The sequence below is a fragment of the Lepisma saccharinum genome, chromosome 1 (genome assembly GCF_977018435.1).
Source record: "Lepisma saccharinum chromosome 1, izLepSacc3.1, whole genome shotgun sequence".
Lineage (NCBI taxonomy): Eukaryota > Metazoa > Arthropoda > Insecta > Zygentoma > Lepismatidae > Lepisma > Lepisma saccharinum.
This window is the reverse complement of record NC_139229.1, coordinates 115,426,451-115,444,713: the sequence shown is the minus strand read 5'-3', so window position 1 is coordinate 115,444,713 and position 18,263 is coordinate 115,426,451. Positions and strand designations below refer to the sequence as shown.

Here is an 18,263-nt window from a genome sequence, read left to right as displayed (position 1 = left end):
TTTCCTATATATTTGATTATTTCTGGTGTAAAGTACATTTTTTTCAAAGTGAATGTTTTAAAAGTACAATTTTTACAAAGTTAATGTTTTAAAAGTACAATTTTTTCAAAGTTAATGTTTTAAAAGTACAATTTTTACAAAGTTAATGTTTTAAAAGTACAATTTTTACAAAGTTAATGTTTTAAAAGTACATTTTTTCAAAGTGAATGTTTTAAAAGTACAATTTTTACAAAGTTAATGTATTAAAAGTACAATTTTTTCAAAGTTAATGTTTTAAAAGTACAATTTTTACAAAGTTAATGTTTTAAAAGTACAATTTTTACAAAGTTAATGTTTTAAAAGTACATTTTTTCAAAGTTAATGTTTTAAAAATACTATTCTTTCAAAGTTAATAATTTAAGAGTACAATTCTTCTGCTATTTGAACTTTTGTACAATTTTGTTATTTTTGTTAAAATAAATATGTTAGTTGATATAAAATTACAGTAAATTTTCAGGAATTTATATATTAAATTTCAAAATAGTGTTATTTGCTAAAGATAGCGGACAAAATAAATTAAACTTTGACAAATACTGAACAAGAAATATACAAGTATGGTGATAAATATCAATTTTTAAAAATAATTTTGTTACTATAGTAAATAATATTACAAGACACAAAACAAATAGATTCAGTAGACAAATAAAAACAAATAAGGAAATAAACAAAACAGCAATCAACAATAAAGTTAAAAAAGGATAGTCCTGAAGTCAAACAACCTAACTCAGATAACAAGCAGCAACAAGGATAAACAGAAACCAACATGGAATTCAGAAAGGGACATCAATAGCCACAGCCATAGCAAAAATAATAGATAGTCAAACAAGCTACCTCAGATATGAACCAGCAACATACCTCAGATATCTAGCAGCAACAAGGCATAGAATAGAGTAAAACAGGACATGCTTATGGAGAAACTCAACAACATAGGAATAAAAAGGACAGCCAACACAAATACGCTACATCATACATAGCCCCTGCGAATAGAAAATTAACAACATCAGCAGTAACTACTTACACCTGCTAGAACAACTAAGCGACTATAGTTAATCAGAAAAATACATATTTTCACGAACTAATTTACCTCTACGATAATAATACTGTACTAGCAGAATGCCAAGGCTTCAAAAGATAGCTCCCAGAACAAAGTACAACGTGGAGTATAGGGTCACATGCAAATGATTATTCAAAGGAGCTTCGTAGATCAATAAGACAGTAGCGATTATTCTAAGTACTGCAACTTGACAGAAAATAGGAAACCTACACAAGAACATCAACACAAAAAGGAAAGATACTTACTACCATTACAGCACCCACTCAATATCACAAAAGACCATGCAAAATATTCTACAACAATCTGCTTCATAACATAAAAACTGCTAAGTTCCCAAAAAGTATCCAATCAATGAAAGAAAACTGGATGAAAAGGGAGAACTCTCTACAGTCTCACAGAATTATAGGAAAATAACAGCAAAACTTGGAAGCCTACACAGTCAATAATGCTCAATATGCATACACTTCACATGCAATCCCCTGCAAAAGGCACATAGCAGCCTCTCATCTGAACTTGGACACCAAAAACACCACTTTGGGATTACTAATACTCATAAATACTACATTGCCTGCCCTTGTTTGAATAGCGTGGATGCAAACTTCATAGCAAAATATTGAAAAACGTCAGATGTATGTTCGTATAAGTGTGTAAATGTGTGTGTGTGTGTGTGTGTGTGTGTGTGACGTGCGTGTGTATAAAAGAGAATATATGTGCATTTACCAGAGTGTGGTCTTACATAATTGATAAAAACAGCAATATAGAACCTGATAGAATAGGAAATAGTAAAAAATAAGGTTTTTAACATGCCAAAGTAATTAGTTTAGTTTGTTAATTATAAGAAACATAAGTTAATTACAAGAAATATAAATGAAATGCGCTAAATAAGTACAATTGTTTGGTTTGAAGGTAGTGAATATATCGAATTTGTGCAAAAGTTTGCATTATAACCAGTGAATTAAACAACGTTTGCGTTAGAATAGCACAAAATAGGATACTTATTAGATTAATAACAAACTTTCTGATGCAGTAAAATATTGACTAGGGCTGAATGATTCAATTACTGTAAAATATTAGTCTCAGATTGAAGTAAATAAAGTGTAAACAATACCCTTTGTTTGTAAAATAGGATTGTTAATTCCTTTGATAGCAGAAATATAAAGTTGTACACATTAATTTGAGAGTTTTAGCAATATTTGTCCTGAAATGGATATAAATGTAACTTGTTAAGCGTGCCAAATACGAAATATTTAAAAAACAGTACAGTATAACCTCAATTTTGAAAGCTAACAGTACTCTAGTGTTTCTACATAGGCGTCTGTAATGGTAAAATACATCCAGTCCTTAAGATTTTTGGCCATCCATTCATCCTCAGCGTCACGATTAGTCCCAAAAGCAAAAAAAGCGAAATCTTGTGGTTGTTATAATTTCTACTTTTCATGCAATCACATACACTATAGTACTAAGTTTAGTGAATTTTGGCGTCTTCCTGATTGGTCTGTTAAAGTTAGTAATCAATAAAAATATGCGTACATAGAAAAAATCCTGAAATAGTTGGATTCTCAAAAGTATGTACAATCAGTGTTCTTGCTACATTTAGCACCTAATAAAATATAAATTGAAGTCTAGTTAGTGTTGGGCTGTAAAATGTTTTGGTACATGTAGTTACTTGAAATAGCAAATATTGGCTGTGTAACTGGTAAAGCCCTCAAAAAAATCAACTTCGTTTCCTCGTAGTACTCCCTGAAAATGCTTCTTGCACGCTAATAAGGCTCTGGCGTGTGTTCCTATGCCTCCTACTAGCCTCTGTAAAATTCATATTGACCAGTGCTTAACCATTCAACATGCTGTAGAGCCTAAGCTTTAAGCTTCAGTCAGTGGAAATTTAGTTCTCAGGGACATATAGTGAATGTAGAATAAAAAAAGAAGCCTCAAATAATACAGCATAACAGATACAAATAACCCCTGGTGTTAATCAAACACTCAAAAAGTCAAGTAGTACTTGAAACGTACCCCAAATAAAATACTATAAGGGTAAATAGCATGGTAAGAAAAGTTTGGCAGGTGGACTTAAGAGCCACGTAGTCATCTGCTAACATCGTCTTGTCCTGTGATTTGTCATTATATTGTTAAGTAGTTATATTTAAGGGATGAAAGAAACAATATTAATAAACATTCAGTTATAGTACTCTTGGTAAAGGGGTTTCAGTGCTTAGAGAGATAATAATTTTAGTTACAGTAAAAGTTTGGCCTCTTATAAGTGCAAAAAAAAGTACAAATATTAAACATTTCATACAGTTTATCTAGAAAGCAAAAGCAAAAATACAATAACTGCGCAACATACTTAAAAAATAAGCAAGCCGTGATATTCTACTGCCCCATAATAAGTCTAAAATATACTCGAAAATACTCTGACATAAGGTTGACGGCTATCTGAGATCGAAATTTTCAAGCTTTCTCTCATGCATAAAGTGGCTCTAGGAATCACTAAGCCTCAATAAAAATGGAAACATGCCGTAAAAGCACTTGGAGAGTTGTTGTGATCACATCATATGAAAAACATGCAAGAACAAGAATATATGGAACCCTACTCATATATTTAGGAAACTTTACCTACCCTAACAGTAAGAAAATACCGAGGAAACTCTAAAATAAACAAACTTTCCTACGAAGCAAACCAAAAATAGCGTAGTGGAAGTCAATAAACCCTAACAACAACAACAAGATTCAACAACTACATCAAAACAAAAACAACAACAATAATAATAATAATAATAGTAATAATAAACTTTGTGGGTACAGTTTTACTTAAAAGTACTTCTTCCTTAGTGATTAGAGAAATTTTTTAAATAAAGAACAAAACTCAAAGTTAAGAATTAAAAATATAAGATACAAAAGGCAATAAATAGAAAAAATAATAAAAGAAGTTGAAAAAATTATCTTTGCAAGTCAAAATTGCAATAAACACTTCTGCAAGAATAGATCAAATTGTGATATTAGAGTAAAAAATGGAAATAAACTTTTAAAATAGCAAGTTAAAAGTTGAAAAATGTCTTTGTGAGTCCAAAATTTAATAAAAAATGTTGCCTGAATAGAAGAAATTGTGATATTAGAGTAAAAAATGGAAATAAACTTTTAAAATAACAAGTTAAAAGTTGAAAAATGTCTTTGTGAGTCCAAAATTTAATAAAAAATGTTGCCTGAATAGAAGAAATTGTGATATTAGAGTAAAAAATAAACCTAAATTTCAGCTAAAGTTGAAGAAACACAGTTTGTGTGTCTAAATTCCCATGCGAACTCTTGCTTGAATCGTTCAAATAGCGTTTTCTGAGTAAAAATACACAAAAAATGCGAAATATTGTCTCTAACAGTAAAAACATCTGGTCAATTTTACATGAATCCTGATGTTTATAACCCAATAATCAAATGGGCCGTGGTTCGCAACCCAGAAATAAGAGCAAATAGTGGATCGCATCCACTTTAACCTGTAGATACTGGAACAGAATGTTCCTAGTTCAGCCAAATTCGTTACGCCTTAGGTTAAATAGTCTTTGCAATGTTACAAAAGGCGGCAGAAATACCGCGTAGATTACTTCCACCAAATAAAATTGGAACCTCAAAAAAAATCAATACTCGTGTGTAAAAATTTGGCGACACTTGCCTTCCATTCAACTTCGGAAGAAGACCAAGCGAAGGGGGCCGTAACAATGGCGACCCTTTCTTCCCCCACGCGTGTCCATGAACGCGCGCGGTTTGGGGGTGCCGATGAATGCAACCACATAACAGGTTCTTCCGTAACAGGTTAATATTAATAACATGGATTCTGCTCGCATACTTCGTTTTCATATAGGATACATCGTTCAATTTCTTCGCCTTTAAAGCGAACATGTGTTATAATATCTTCTACCTCCGATCGAACGCGTCGACACCGGTTGAATTCGGGTAAATCCGGATCCTTAATTATACCAAATATGACTCACCACCGACGCCAAAATGGCCGGACGTGACGCCTTAGAATAGGCCGAAAGTGTCTTTTGTACATTAATGGAAAAACCATTAATTCCAAGTTCCCACGTCTGTATAAAGCACCCATGACTCATATCCGGCAGAAACGCATATATAATATACAACAATAGTGTTAGAATAGTCCGAAAACGAACTCCACAATAGTGTCTTTTGTACCTTAATGGAAAAACCATTAATTCCAAACTCCAACGTCAGTATAAATCATCTGTGACTCATATCCGGCAGAAACGCATATATAATATACAACAATAGTGTTAGCTTAGGTCCAAAAACGGAATACATAATAGTATCTTTTGTGCACTAATGGAAAACCATTAATTTCAAACTCACACGTGTGCATGAGTCATCGATGACTCATCTCCTCCACCACCCACGACACGTGGCGCTAGATTAAATAACAATAGCGTCACCCCTCGAAAATGAATTAAAAACCCATTAATGTCAATTAAAGGGTCTATTGTCAGCTCTTAAGTATTTTCCCTACTACTACTGGCCTTGTACCAACTTTATCGTCATTGTGCTTAACTTTACGGTGGCGATAAAGAAAACGAATTTACTTAAGTAATAAAGACTGATAGCAACTATAAAATGGAATAATCATGAAGAAAAAGTCTGTTTATGAGGAAGTTGTTTAGAAATTCAATTTTCTGCTGAATACTCAAAAGTGCAAATATTCCAAAACCGCACCATTGTGCCCCGTTTAAAACTTCTTTGCTAGTCTAGTGGAGAAATATGTGGAGAGAAAAATGGAATACCAAGTAACTCACAGATGTGAGTGCCCAGTAAAACTTTTGTTAAGGAAATGTTCCGTCCTTACGTTGGATACACCAGCGTCATAATTACGTGTCATCACGAGAAAGGAACGTTTTAACGGAGGAAAAAAGAGAAGATGTGTGAAAGAAACGGTAGAGAATGAGAGAGAAAAACATGAAAAAGAATCCAGAGAGAAAGAAAAACAAAAATAAAGAATCAAGAAAGAGGAAGAGAAAGAAATTGGAGAGATAGGGAGAAAAGAGAGAAATAGGATAAATAGGATAGAAAGAATAAGAAAGCGAGAAACAGAGGGAGAGGAAAAGAAACAGAATGAAGCTAAACAAAGAGAAAATAAAAAAGCGAGAGAAGGAGGGAGAGAGGGAAATATATAGAAGCTAGATGGAAAGATAAAAACATTCGAACCTAGGACTGTTGACCTTGAAGCACACTACGCTAACCACTCCGTTACGAAATCTGCAGAAGCCGGAGGTAGTGTGCATGGCCTTCGTACGAAGGTACGTACCCTTCCAGCAATTGCATGAAATGACTCAGCTTAACCTCAGAAAAACACAACTATACATCGTCCGGCCGTAAGATTTGAACATGCGATCTTCCGATTACTGTAACCGACTCAAAGATGCTCAAGAGTTATATTTGTTAAATTTCAGTTTGACTTGTTATGCTACATAATATTTACGATTTGTAATAAAAAATCCTGTTAAATTAAATTACGCGCTTTATTTTAATGACAGATTAGTAAGTATAAGCTAATCGCTACGATGAAGATGAATCATGATGGATGAAACTGAATGGGATAGCCTATTTTCATTTCTTATTCCTTTCTATTAAACATAGATTTTCATGTTACAAATTAGTTTCTTATGCTTGAAGCCTGATAATGAATTTTTGAAATCCCCTATAAATACCTATGAATTTTTTAAATCGCCTATAAATACCTATCTTGCCTAAAATGCCTATTTTGGCATATTTTGCTTTTCTCGCTGCTTTTGCTCTCTCTACAGTACAGTGCAGTAAGTAAGATTTGAAGAAAGTAAGTAAATAGTAAGTTAAGTAGCTAATTTTTTGCGAGTGTCTCGTCATTTTCTTCAAACCGCCATTCAACATTATTGTCGTGATTGGCCAAAAGTAACAGAAAGAGGAAAAGAAATTCAAAACATCACGTCAATAATCGTGCAACTATGAAAAGTATTTTCTTGTCTTTCTGTATTTCATAGCATTTTTTTAAGTACCTATTTTATTCCTTTATGGGTGCCTATTTGCTTTCCTATTTCACAAGTTTTAAGTCCCTATAGACCTCCATCCTAGTATCGTGCGTTTCCAACTGTGCAAAATCTACCCTTCTTCATGTACAGTCGCCAGCAATAGATCTTGAAATTCTTGCTTCCCTGCAAGGTGCTATGTGTATTGCCTAACTCTACGGCGTTGGTAGAAGTTGCCATTGAAAATTTGCTATCAAAATTCAATTATCGCCATAGCGATAACGCATAACGTCTTGCAGGGAAGCGAGCATTTTAGGATCTACGTGTTCCACTTTTATTGCCGGTGACTGTACATTCATAGAAGCAAACTCAAAAAATAAAGCAGAAGGAAACGCAAGGTTTGCAAAAATCCACAGCAAAAGACAGACGTTTCTGTTGCTAGCTGGAACAGCTGATGCAAGTACGTATTTCTCGCCCCTCCACCTAACGGTGGTTCCACGCTCTCGGGGAAGCGCGACGATCACGTGACTCCCGAGATAAACCCCAACACCTTATCCAGCGGGACTCGAGGCCCGCAACCGAGAAAACACGCATTTATGCGAATTGGCTTGTTACGAGCGCTTTGTCTAAGCTCGTTGGATATGTATTCGTTTCATACAAGCGGGAACATGACACCTTCGCACAAATGGGGAAGGGATTAAAAAGGTTAAAAGCAAAGTAATGGGCTCGTTAGGTCCGCAGGAAACTGTTAATGTTTTATGTTCAGACAATAATAAGTGTTATCGGAAATTAATCTTAATCATGGTAGCTCAATTTGTTTTATTGCTGTGTAAGCTCGCACACACGCTATTAAAATTAAGAAAAACAAGTGATTTGCATTACTTGGGAGTATTTACTCCGATGGATGATAGATTGAGTTCATTTGCATTCGAGAATACAGAAGCAAAATGCACCGATTGCAAGTTTCAATCGTTTGACTCACGATAATTTACGTCTCCAGGCCAAATTTTGTTCTTATATTTCTTGCAGAAGGTCATGGTGAAATAAGGAGATGTAGAGAGAACCACGGAGGGAAAAGGATAGAAAGAGATAAATGGAAAGAAGATATAGAAACAGAGAAAAGGAAAGAGGAAAAGAAAGTGAACTAAGCAGAGAAGAAAGAATAATAGAAAGATAAGAAATAGAGAGATGGCAAGGAGGAACATAGAGAAACAGAACGAAAGAATGAAAAGATAGAAGAGCAGAGAGAAGAAAGAATGGAAAGAGAAAGAAAGAAAAACAAGATAAAGAAACCGTAAGTAGAAAATAAAGAATCACAAACAGAGAGGGATAGTAAAAAAAATGAATGAAGGCAAAAAAAAACGAGCACCGTAAATACTGGTGAACAACATTTTTGAGGAAAACTGATTATCGTCTTGACATAAGTGCCACGAAAGAAGGGGGTGTACAAGTCGCAGATTTTATAGGTTATAAACTTTTTGAGTTAGCCAGCCATTCATATTCTTCTTCCTTCTTGAAAACTGTGGGTTAAGAACTGATGACCAAAAGAAAAGAAAGGGTCCCTTGACCTCGCGAGAAAATTACTTATTAATAATTTCTCTTCGCTGCTTCTGTTTTCTCTCTTATGTTTAGATTTTCGCCAGCATTCCTGGCCTTAGAATCTATTTCTTCTTGTTTATTCTATCTCTCGAATACTTTTTCACTACCCTCTACGGTGGAAGGTCAATGCCAAAGTTTTTTGGTTGCTACAGGGAATCAAAGCTGGACAGCTCGCATCAAAAGCAAAGGAGCCCATTATAATACTGTGTTCTAAAGTCCGTTCTATGAGCAGAAACAGTCCGCGTCCGGAATCGAACTCCAGATCCTTTAGCACGGACGTAACCACCCATGAAAAAATGGGGTGAAAAAATCTTATTGTGTTCAATGTGATTTTTTACGTGGAAAGTTAAATAAATGTTATTCTCTTTTCAAATAATTCAAAATAAAGCATTGCCCTCCCTTGGTAAGTGTTGTTTGCCCCACTCTGGAAAATGCCGTTTGTGCACCTGATAAAAAAAGTCTCTTTTTGCCCTCCTCCCTTGTAAAATAGTCTAGTTATGCTCATGTCCTAGTCAGGTAAAGATCACTCTAAACAAAACACTACCGAGAGGTCCGTAATTTTAATATACGGCTATTATTATTTACTTGCCACGTTCTTGTTTTACCTAATTGTTTGTATGCTTGATATATGGACAGGAAGCAATGTAAATATATGAATGAATGAATGAATTAAATAAATTAATTAAAATTGTTTGGGTGAGTCGGCACATTAGGCCATTTTGCATCTTTCAATGTATGCTGGGAAATAAGCCCCTTACCTAAAATTCTTAAAACAAGGGGTGTAAAATGTCTCTTGGGAAACATTAAAAGTGCAAGGATGTAAAGGGGCCTGCACTAGACAAACACAACACGTTAAAAAGCAAGAATCCACTAAAAGCTCTCTCACAGACAGCTCTTCGCAAAAAGCTAAAAGCATTGGATAAATCTCGGTCGTCATCTCCCAACAGGGATGACAAACAGCTCGGAAGATTAAAAGTCTGCCTGAGGAAAGCATATTCTGGACATTCAACAAGAATATGCCGAATACTTAAAACAACATTACAAACACGACACATCGGAAGATTCAGACCTTGCAGCAAGTGGTGATGCGTTAGACTGCTGTGTCCAATACGTAGTCGAGTAAGTAGAACTACATCTCGACGAGGGGGACGGGACGAGGAACGCTTAACGTACGCTTAATAGCGCGAAGCTTGTTCCCAGTTACCGCAAAATATGTGTGGGAAAGTGAGTCGTGAGGTTTTGGCCAGAACTAAAAAAAAATGGCTAGTTTATGGTGCGTTTGTCAATATTTTGGAGACTTGTGAGCAAATTTTGTTCGCCCGAGGATAAATAAAATTCTACTGATTTTATTATTAGACTTAGTATACGAGAAAAGTGATATACGACTAAGGTGAGTAACCCCGTGTCTCGTTCTTGGTCTCGATGCATGCAAACAAGTTAATGTCTCGAATTACGAACTTCCGTCTCGTTATGAAATCGACGTGCGCCTACAACGTTGTTAACTTCCGGAGAAGATTCCAACTTTTTATAAAGCGCAAAAAGTTAAGCGTTTAGACCCGTACTTTTTATCCTGTGCACGCTGTCCACGTGGGAATGCATACCTGGCGCCTGGAGTTCGTTGAGCAGCAGTGCAAGACAAAACATAACTGCATTCCTTTCTGTTATTTTCAGTCATAGTTCTTTTCAGACATTATGCCGTCCTGTCAGTGCTTTTCTTCTCATTCATCTTTATACCACATGCGTTCTGCGACATTAAACTCTCTTTTCCTCTATTTTCTGCCGTATTTTACTAAAAAATAAACTGATTCGTTGGCCTCTATATTCCGATTTTTGCTTTCATTTTCGTATTAGTCTCCTGTCTCTCTCTATCTCTCTCTCTCTCTCTCTCGTTTTCTGATGTTACAGACTACATCTCACTAGGAGCAGAGGGAGTAAAATGGAACATTATTATGATTTGTAGAACAATCACAAAAAGGTATACTTTGTCATAGCTAACAAAACATGGTCTCCCTATCATATTTCCTTCTCATATTGTCCTGAACTTGGCTCCCTCCCATCCTATTCACTTCCAACACCCTTTTCAATGCGCAATGCAAATTACTATAGATTTTATAAAACTATTGCAGTGAATGTTTTGTTCTTTTCATAGATACGTCACACAAATGACGTACATTAATTATTTCCTATGTATTTAGAACCTGAGTAACATTGTAAGGACAAATACAAGTGGCAAGTTTACGTGATATGAATGAGGCATGGGTATCGGAGGATGAATATGAATCCAGTACATTTATATTTCTCTCGCGATATCTCAGGAGAACCCTCACCCTCTGCTTTTAGACTTCCGAAGGTTAGAATGTATAGTAAGTTATGGTTATATACGAGCGCATGAATAATCGGCCGGTTTACTTTACAACTGTCCAATTTAATCTTAAAATTGTATGCTAGATACAAACGTCAGTACCACAAGATATTTAAGGGTCGTGGAATTGCAGGCCTACTTCTGTTGTGACTACATAGTCACAATATAATCATCATTAGTGTTGTTCTGATAAATTAATAACAGGAAACTATCATTGCTTCCTTTTCCCTTATTGGTCTTTTTCAGTATTTTTGCAATTTTTTTGCATTTCAAGTAATGGAAAATCCACATTTTTCTTGAAGTTCAAAGAGAGAAAGAGCAGAATATACCGTGCGTCCATTTCGATCTGCAGCCGAGAGATCGGGAGAAGCGTGGCGGGCGGCGCTGACGGAGATGCCGACATTTGCGGCCTGAAATGCCCGCTTATTTTTATGGACATATGCAGACATTTATATAAATATTGCAAAACGAGCACTAACCTGTGTTATAAGAGTATGGTTTTAATTTTAGTAGTGACTGTATGTGCCGATGATTTTGACACGCCCACCTCTTGTGAAACACGGCGTAGAGGTTTGTTTGGAGAACGTTCTAACGCTGCACCAATATCATCGAGTTTTGCTTCGGTTAGAATCCGTCGTTTTTGCTTAGGTGTTTAAAAATTTAACGATACAGTTTCTCGTAATTTAAGGACAAGATGTCTAACCGTATCTCTGTGTGGAGTTGAAACGCATGGGAATTTCTGTACAAATTACCTACACACGTCTCGACACGAATTTGTTTTCACGAACGTGTCATACATAAAAATTCTTTGTTCTAACGTGAATCTTGCGGCTGGCATTCCAATCGTCTCACTGACACGTCACACATACACACTACAATAACACAAACAAGTAACTGCAAGTAACCAAGAATAACACTCTTGCGCACAGTACGAAATTAACACGCTCTTGGTTTACATTGCTCGCCACTATATTTACAACTCTGTCTTCATCTAGTCGCGAAGGAACAAAAAACTCGAGCTCGGATATTTCGGATTGCAAGGAAGCTCACGAAAACCATTCACTTTTATCGGTTTCGTCTGCAGTGTAATCCTGATACAGTGTTGCACATTCGAAACCTCCAAACGATTCCCATGGCCACAAAACTCTTTCAAGGATATAAACTTAAACAGGACGTTACTGGTCAAAACTATGATTAAAATGCTTTATTATCTGTGGCTCTTAACATCGTTTCTATAGCGTATTTATTTGTGTATATAAGAGCAGAACTTAAATGAATTACAGAAGAACTTTTGCGTGTTATAACATAGGTTACTGCTCGTTTTGCAATATTTGTATAAATGTCTGCATATATCTATAAAAATAAGCGGGCATTACAGGCCGCAAATGTCGGCATCTCCGTCAGCGCCGCCCGCCACGCCTCTCCCGATCTCTCGGCTGCAGATCGAAATGGACGCACGGTATTAAGTACATAATTTTTCAAGTTGAAATAAAAAATATGACATTTAAATGACAGTTGATGTTTTTGGCACTAATTTCATTACCAAACATGAGGTTGTGCTAAATTATTCACGTACCTTAATAAGAACGAGACTCGTTCGCCATTTATGAAAAATTCAAGCTCAAAAGCAAGGCTACCCCATAGAATTTGTAGGGATTGTGGACGTAGGACCCCACATATTCTTCTCACGAAACCTCGGTTATTGCGGAGGTGATATGATCAGCACCATGCTCCAGTCACTTTTACCCACCAGGGTTAACCTCAGATACACTTTTATTAGAGGTTGGGTGAACATTTTAATATCTAAATATATGGTCTATTTTTAAAACATATGTACCATTTTTAAATAATCTTAAAAGTCATTTTCGAGATTTTTACGTCATTAAATTCCCAACTTTACTTTCGAATGTAAAGTTCGAGGGAGGGGCAATTACCCATTTACACCTCCGCGGAGTCACCTTGAAGCATAACTCTGATATAAGGCATAGTTTCTTGGGATATTTACAAAGATTTTGACGTAGGTTTGATGTGAACATTCTCCAAAATTCATGTAAGTATTAGTGTTAATATTTATCACGTTCGGGTTGTGTTTATGGTACCAAATTCAAATTTCGACAATGGGACAATGAGGAGATGTAATAACAAATTTCTTGCAGTAAAAAAGACATCAGAAGTACTTAGAAAATTCCTATGTGATTGTTGATCCGCATGGACATACCAACAGATTTGGACATTCTCCACTGCCATAATCTACATTTTCAGACAAGTTTCATGTACACAATCGTGCGATTTTCTAGGCGTTATAATCTCTACGATAGCGAGAGGTCACATAATTATCCTTGTTCAAAAATATAGATAAAGTAAGGCTCTAAACCATGTTCAGCTGAAATAATACAGAATTCTGTCTATCCTCTTCCCACTCCCTATATTTCCTTTGATATCGATTTGGCATTGACAGGCTGGGTGGCTATGGATATATTCTGGTAAACGTTAATTGTTACTTCTAAAATAAAGTACTCGAAATAGCATATAAAACTATTTCTTGGTTAGATAGATTACACCTAATGGAATATTTCTTTACCGTAAATGTCAAGTTTTAGTTACTTTTATCCCTTCTCTCGTCCATTATCAATAGCTAGGTTCAATATGTACAGGGTGGTTCAAATGTCTTGTCACCCCTACATAAATATGTAATAACACAAATAATCCAATACAGCATAAGATATTCAAATAAACGGACACATTTGATAGATTCACTTTCACCAGGACGGATATTTACGCATCCACATTGTCAGTATGAGCACCATCATTTTCGTGAAATGGAGGGTGAAATGTAAATACACAACTTCACTGAAACTTGAGAGGGTAACAAGACATTTGGACCACTCTGTATATCAATATGAGCTAGGTTCGTCGTCGCTATTTCTTCAGCCACATTTATGAAACAACTGAAAAGGGTAACTGTCTATTGATAAAAAAATATCGGATTCCAGTTTGCGACTGATTTCGGTGGTACGTATTACTAGATTGGGTACATATTAAGTCCGAAATATGTTTATCTCATAGACGTAGATGTAGTGAAGTTTGTTGCTAAGTAAATTGTAAGTTATACTCGAAAATGTTGCTTAATGACAACACTACTTAACAAAAATTATGAAGTTTTCTATGAGGGTAGTATCTTTATGGAGCGAAACTGTCTCTGCAGTTATTAAATTTCCTGAAGTATCTATGTCTAATAGTGTCTAGCTTCGACCATTAGTCAAATCGAGAGAATTTACAATGATCTGAGGTTTTACATCTCTGCATTGTATAGTTCACATAGGCATTCAATTTTTACTATTGGCATTCACGACCGCACAGTGATGTGTCAAGCTACATAATTGTGGTGTAGTGTGCCAATACTCTAGTATCACGGCATTTTCTAAAATATAGATAGTTGTCAAGCACGGCCCCCACAGTTACATAACAACAATAAAGTTAAAGTTTGTTAAAGTAACAAACCCTTTCGTATTTAGTACACCCAATAAATTCTCCAGAAAAATATCTTGACGTTGATCTTTTGCTAAAGGAACAACTTTCATACCGGTATGCGAATGTGGCTATTGTCCTGTGCAAACTGATGATTGCCGGCCCCGTGGCGGAGTGGTTAGCACATCGCGCTACGACGCCAGAGGTCCCGGGTTCGAATCCCGGCCTGGGCATGTATATTTGTGAGTGTCCACTCAGAAATTTCATCATATCATCACTCATCCCCATCTTCGCAAATTACCCAAAAGTAGCACAAAACGCGAAGTAGAATAAAGTAAATCAATCAATCAAACTGATGATTGAAATACGTGGCAATCTGTTTACATTCTGGTTCATGCAATGCTGGATTACAAGATTATTGATATTTTTTGATTGATCGATTTGGTGTTTTAAGTCCACTTAATGCACAGTAAGGTAATCGGGACTGGACCTACAGTTTAAAGTGGGATCCGAACTAATATGTGCCTCCACCGGGTATCGAACCCAGGAGATTATTGTGGAAGTTTACTTTTTATTTTTTATATTGTCGTCAGAGCGCCCGAACTGATTTGTGTTAATATGGAAATTATTCAAATTTATCCAATTATTTTTACTTGGTTACCCTTCTTTGTGTACCAGAACTTGAACTCAAAATACAAATTTAGCAAGTCTTAAAATATGTTATGCTTATAGTTTAGAAACTATATGCAACACAACTATATTAAAATACTGAGAAAATTTTCAAGTTTGAAATTTCACAAAGTATTAAAAATAATAATTGTAAACGAGGATACAATAATTATATTAGTGAATGTTAAAGTCCACTTTTGCTGTTCCTGTGTGCTCCAGTTTTAGTTACAAGAATTTATAGAGAATGGCTATTTAAAATGTTTAGAAACATGGTACTTATATCGTGGATTATTACTGGTTTTGGGGAGGGCTAAGAGAAGATGAGGGTATTTCAGATTTCTCTCTACATTTCTATGTACATTTAAAGTTTTAAAACTTCATGCATAAAGCAATATTAATTAAAGTCAAGCAAACACGCATGCCAGAAGATTTCTTTAAAAAATAAAGCTTCATCGAATTACTATCAGCAGCTACATATATTTTTCAAGTAAAGATTTCGAGAAGTAAAAATTAAACATCGCACAACTTTTTAATTTGCTAGTCTAACGGGGTGAAATGTTCTAGACAGGCATAAACAGATGACCTTTTCTTTCTTCTTGGAAATTCAATGTAACTCATGTATATTTTAAGGAAAATACTCAAATTACAAAGGTAATATTTTATAAAAAGTAGGCTTACCTCATTTTGTATAATATTATGACACTTTAGAACAAAACAATGACTTCAGTTTATCTTTCTTTAAAAAAGAAATGCGGCCTGGACTGATATTTTGCGCCCAGCCGCTAAAATGTTTTGTCAAAACTCTTCAACACACAACCCAGTTTTTCACTATATTCTCGCTGTACTCTTTTTCGAAACTCAAAATACAGCAAGTCTCCGCAGAGATTCTACACTAAACCCGGCACGTTGTCGAAAACATCGATACGTAAACAAAACACAATCACGCCGCGCCTTTACTATGTCCAAACTCCCTGCCCGAAGACTTACACGGACTGCTCGAAGGCACTTGACGGCTCCGTAAGTTTTACCAACTTACGTAAAAGAACGTCTTCAAGTTCAGCCAATAGCGGTGCCGCTGTGTGATGCTCTGTCGACCAATAGGAACGCCCGGTTCCCCTCCCTCTTTCCCTTCCTTCGGAATCCCTCTTAACATCTTCTAACGCTCCGTTGGTCAGGAAAGTAAAAAAGAAAAATTTCGATTATTTCCCTCCCCCTTTCACTCTTTCTCTTCTCCATGTCAAAGGACTTTTATGCGAATGTAAATTATTGAAAAAAAAATGACAGCAGAACAATCAGTATTTTGCTAAAGTACCCGTACAAAAGTGTCAAAAAAATGACAAAGCTTGGGTGCGGGCAGATCTTCAATGTCGATGACACGTTCTTAAATGTGCAGCTCATTTCTCTTTTCAATGGTGCCGTATAAATTAGTTTGGCGTGCATCAAAAGATTTGGTAAAGACACTGTGCGAATTAAGCCTTTTGCTTGGGGGGATGGATGGACAATCACTCAGTGGCGTATGTGCGATTTCATTTGGGGCGGAAGGTTTTTTTGGGTATGCAAATTTGTATGCTACCTGTGGATGCACATCGGATCCCACTCTAAACTGTAGGCCCAGTCCCGATTAGCCTTTCTATGCATAAAGTGGACTTTAGTTTACTTTGAATTCGAGTTTTTTTAAACGGTTCTAAGTACCTTAGAATAGTGGGTCATTAAATCTTATAACGTTTACACGTAATTTAGAAACACGTAGTATATTTACATTCTAAGAGAACCCAAAATGAACTATCAAACTAACGCCGAAAACTTGACCAAATTTCTAATGCCAAGTTCAAACTTAACGTCCATTTAACGTACCTCCAAGTTTCTTGTGAACACTGTTTTTAATACAAGTGAAATATCAGGACTATGCCATGAAAACAAGTTGTTGGCTGTTGGCTCGGTGAGGTTGATCAGTTTCAGAATGGCGTTCTTTTTTTAATTAATCCACAGAGCTGCATTCTTTTAGGCGGGGAAATATTTGAGACTGGACTATTAACGTTAACATAGTTGCGATTTATTGTGTCCTATGTGCTTTCAATTCCACATTCTTTGAGGGAGATAAAAACATCCTTGGCAAAGATAAACATTTTCTATTGGCAGGGATGACCTCCGGTATCCCCCCGTTAATTCGCACACTGGGTAAAGATAATGGGATTTATAAGTATTGGTCGGCAAACTGTCCATGACCACATTAGTTTTTCTCTTGCATCCTGTGTGTTTTTAAACGATGGATTTTTACGTATTCTGGTACAGCGCTTGTCAGCAGCCTTTTTTTGGTGTTTTTGTAACAATTTTTGAACCTATCATTTCGTAAAGCAAAGAGAATAAACATGCTGATGGACAATTTGCTTGTAAAATTCAGTGCTTGAATGTTCTGAAAAGGCACTCGTACAGCCAACGCAAAGATAATTGTAGGCATATTGCCCATCGCTATTTTCATTCTTTTCTATTCTACATCCTGTATAGATGGACAATTTCCAACACCATTTCTATTGCCGTTGGATGTACAGTGGGATCCATGAGTATTACCGTGCAAATTGTTCATGACTATTTTCATTATTTTTTCTCTTACATCATGTGTGTTTTTAAGAAGTTGTCAACAGCTTGTTTTGAGTTTTCCTTTAATTCTTGAAGCTCTTGTTGGGTCAAATAAAGTGCACGAACATGGTGATGGACAATTTGCACGGTAATACTCATGGATCCCACTGTACACGATCGAAGAAAAAATTGACAACGATTTAACATTTGACCGAAAAGCGTTCTTTCCATTAGTCCTCCTCCTTGGCCGTGCGGTCTAAGGCGCTGTGCTTTGGGCTCCGACTGCGGGACGGCATGGGTTCGAATCCGCCTGGCTTCAGTCTTTGGTTTCTCGGCCTGTATATAGAACCGGTGGCAGTGGTAACCCACACCATCGTGAGGAAATTGGGGAGCTACGAGTGAGTAGCGTAACCCAGTCACGGATATCTCCTATAACGGCTGGGGGTTCGAAGTGCTGACCCCACGTCACCTCATTACTGGTTGAAGATTTCCACACTTC

At 36.1% G+C, this 18,263-nt stretch overlaps 1 protein-coding gene across 1 annotated transcript in view; it reads right to left on the bottom strand.

The window, feature by feature from the left end:
• The window catches only part of LOC145986879 (uncharacterized), a 106,505-nt gene extending 90,335 nt beyond the window's left edge, over positions 1-16,170 (bottom strand). The window contains exon 1 of the mRNA XM_083121348.1: positions 15,866-16,170. Coding sequence (XP_082977474.1) covers positions 15,866-15,870 — 5 coding nt within the window. The 5' untranslated portion in view covers positions 15,871-16,170. The remainder of the gene's footprint in view (positions 1-15,865) is intronic.
• Between the last annotated feature and the right edge of the window lie 2,093 nt (positions 16,171-18,263).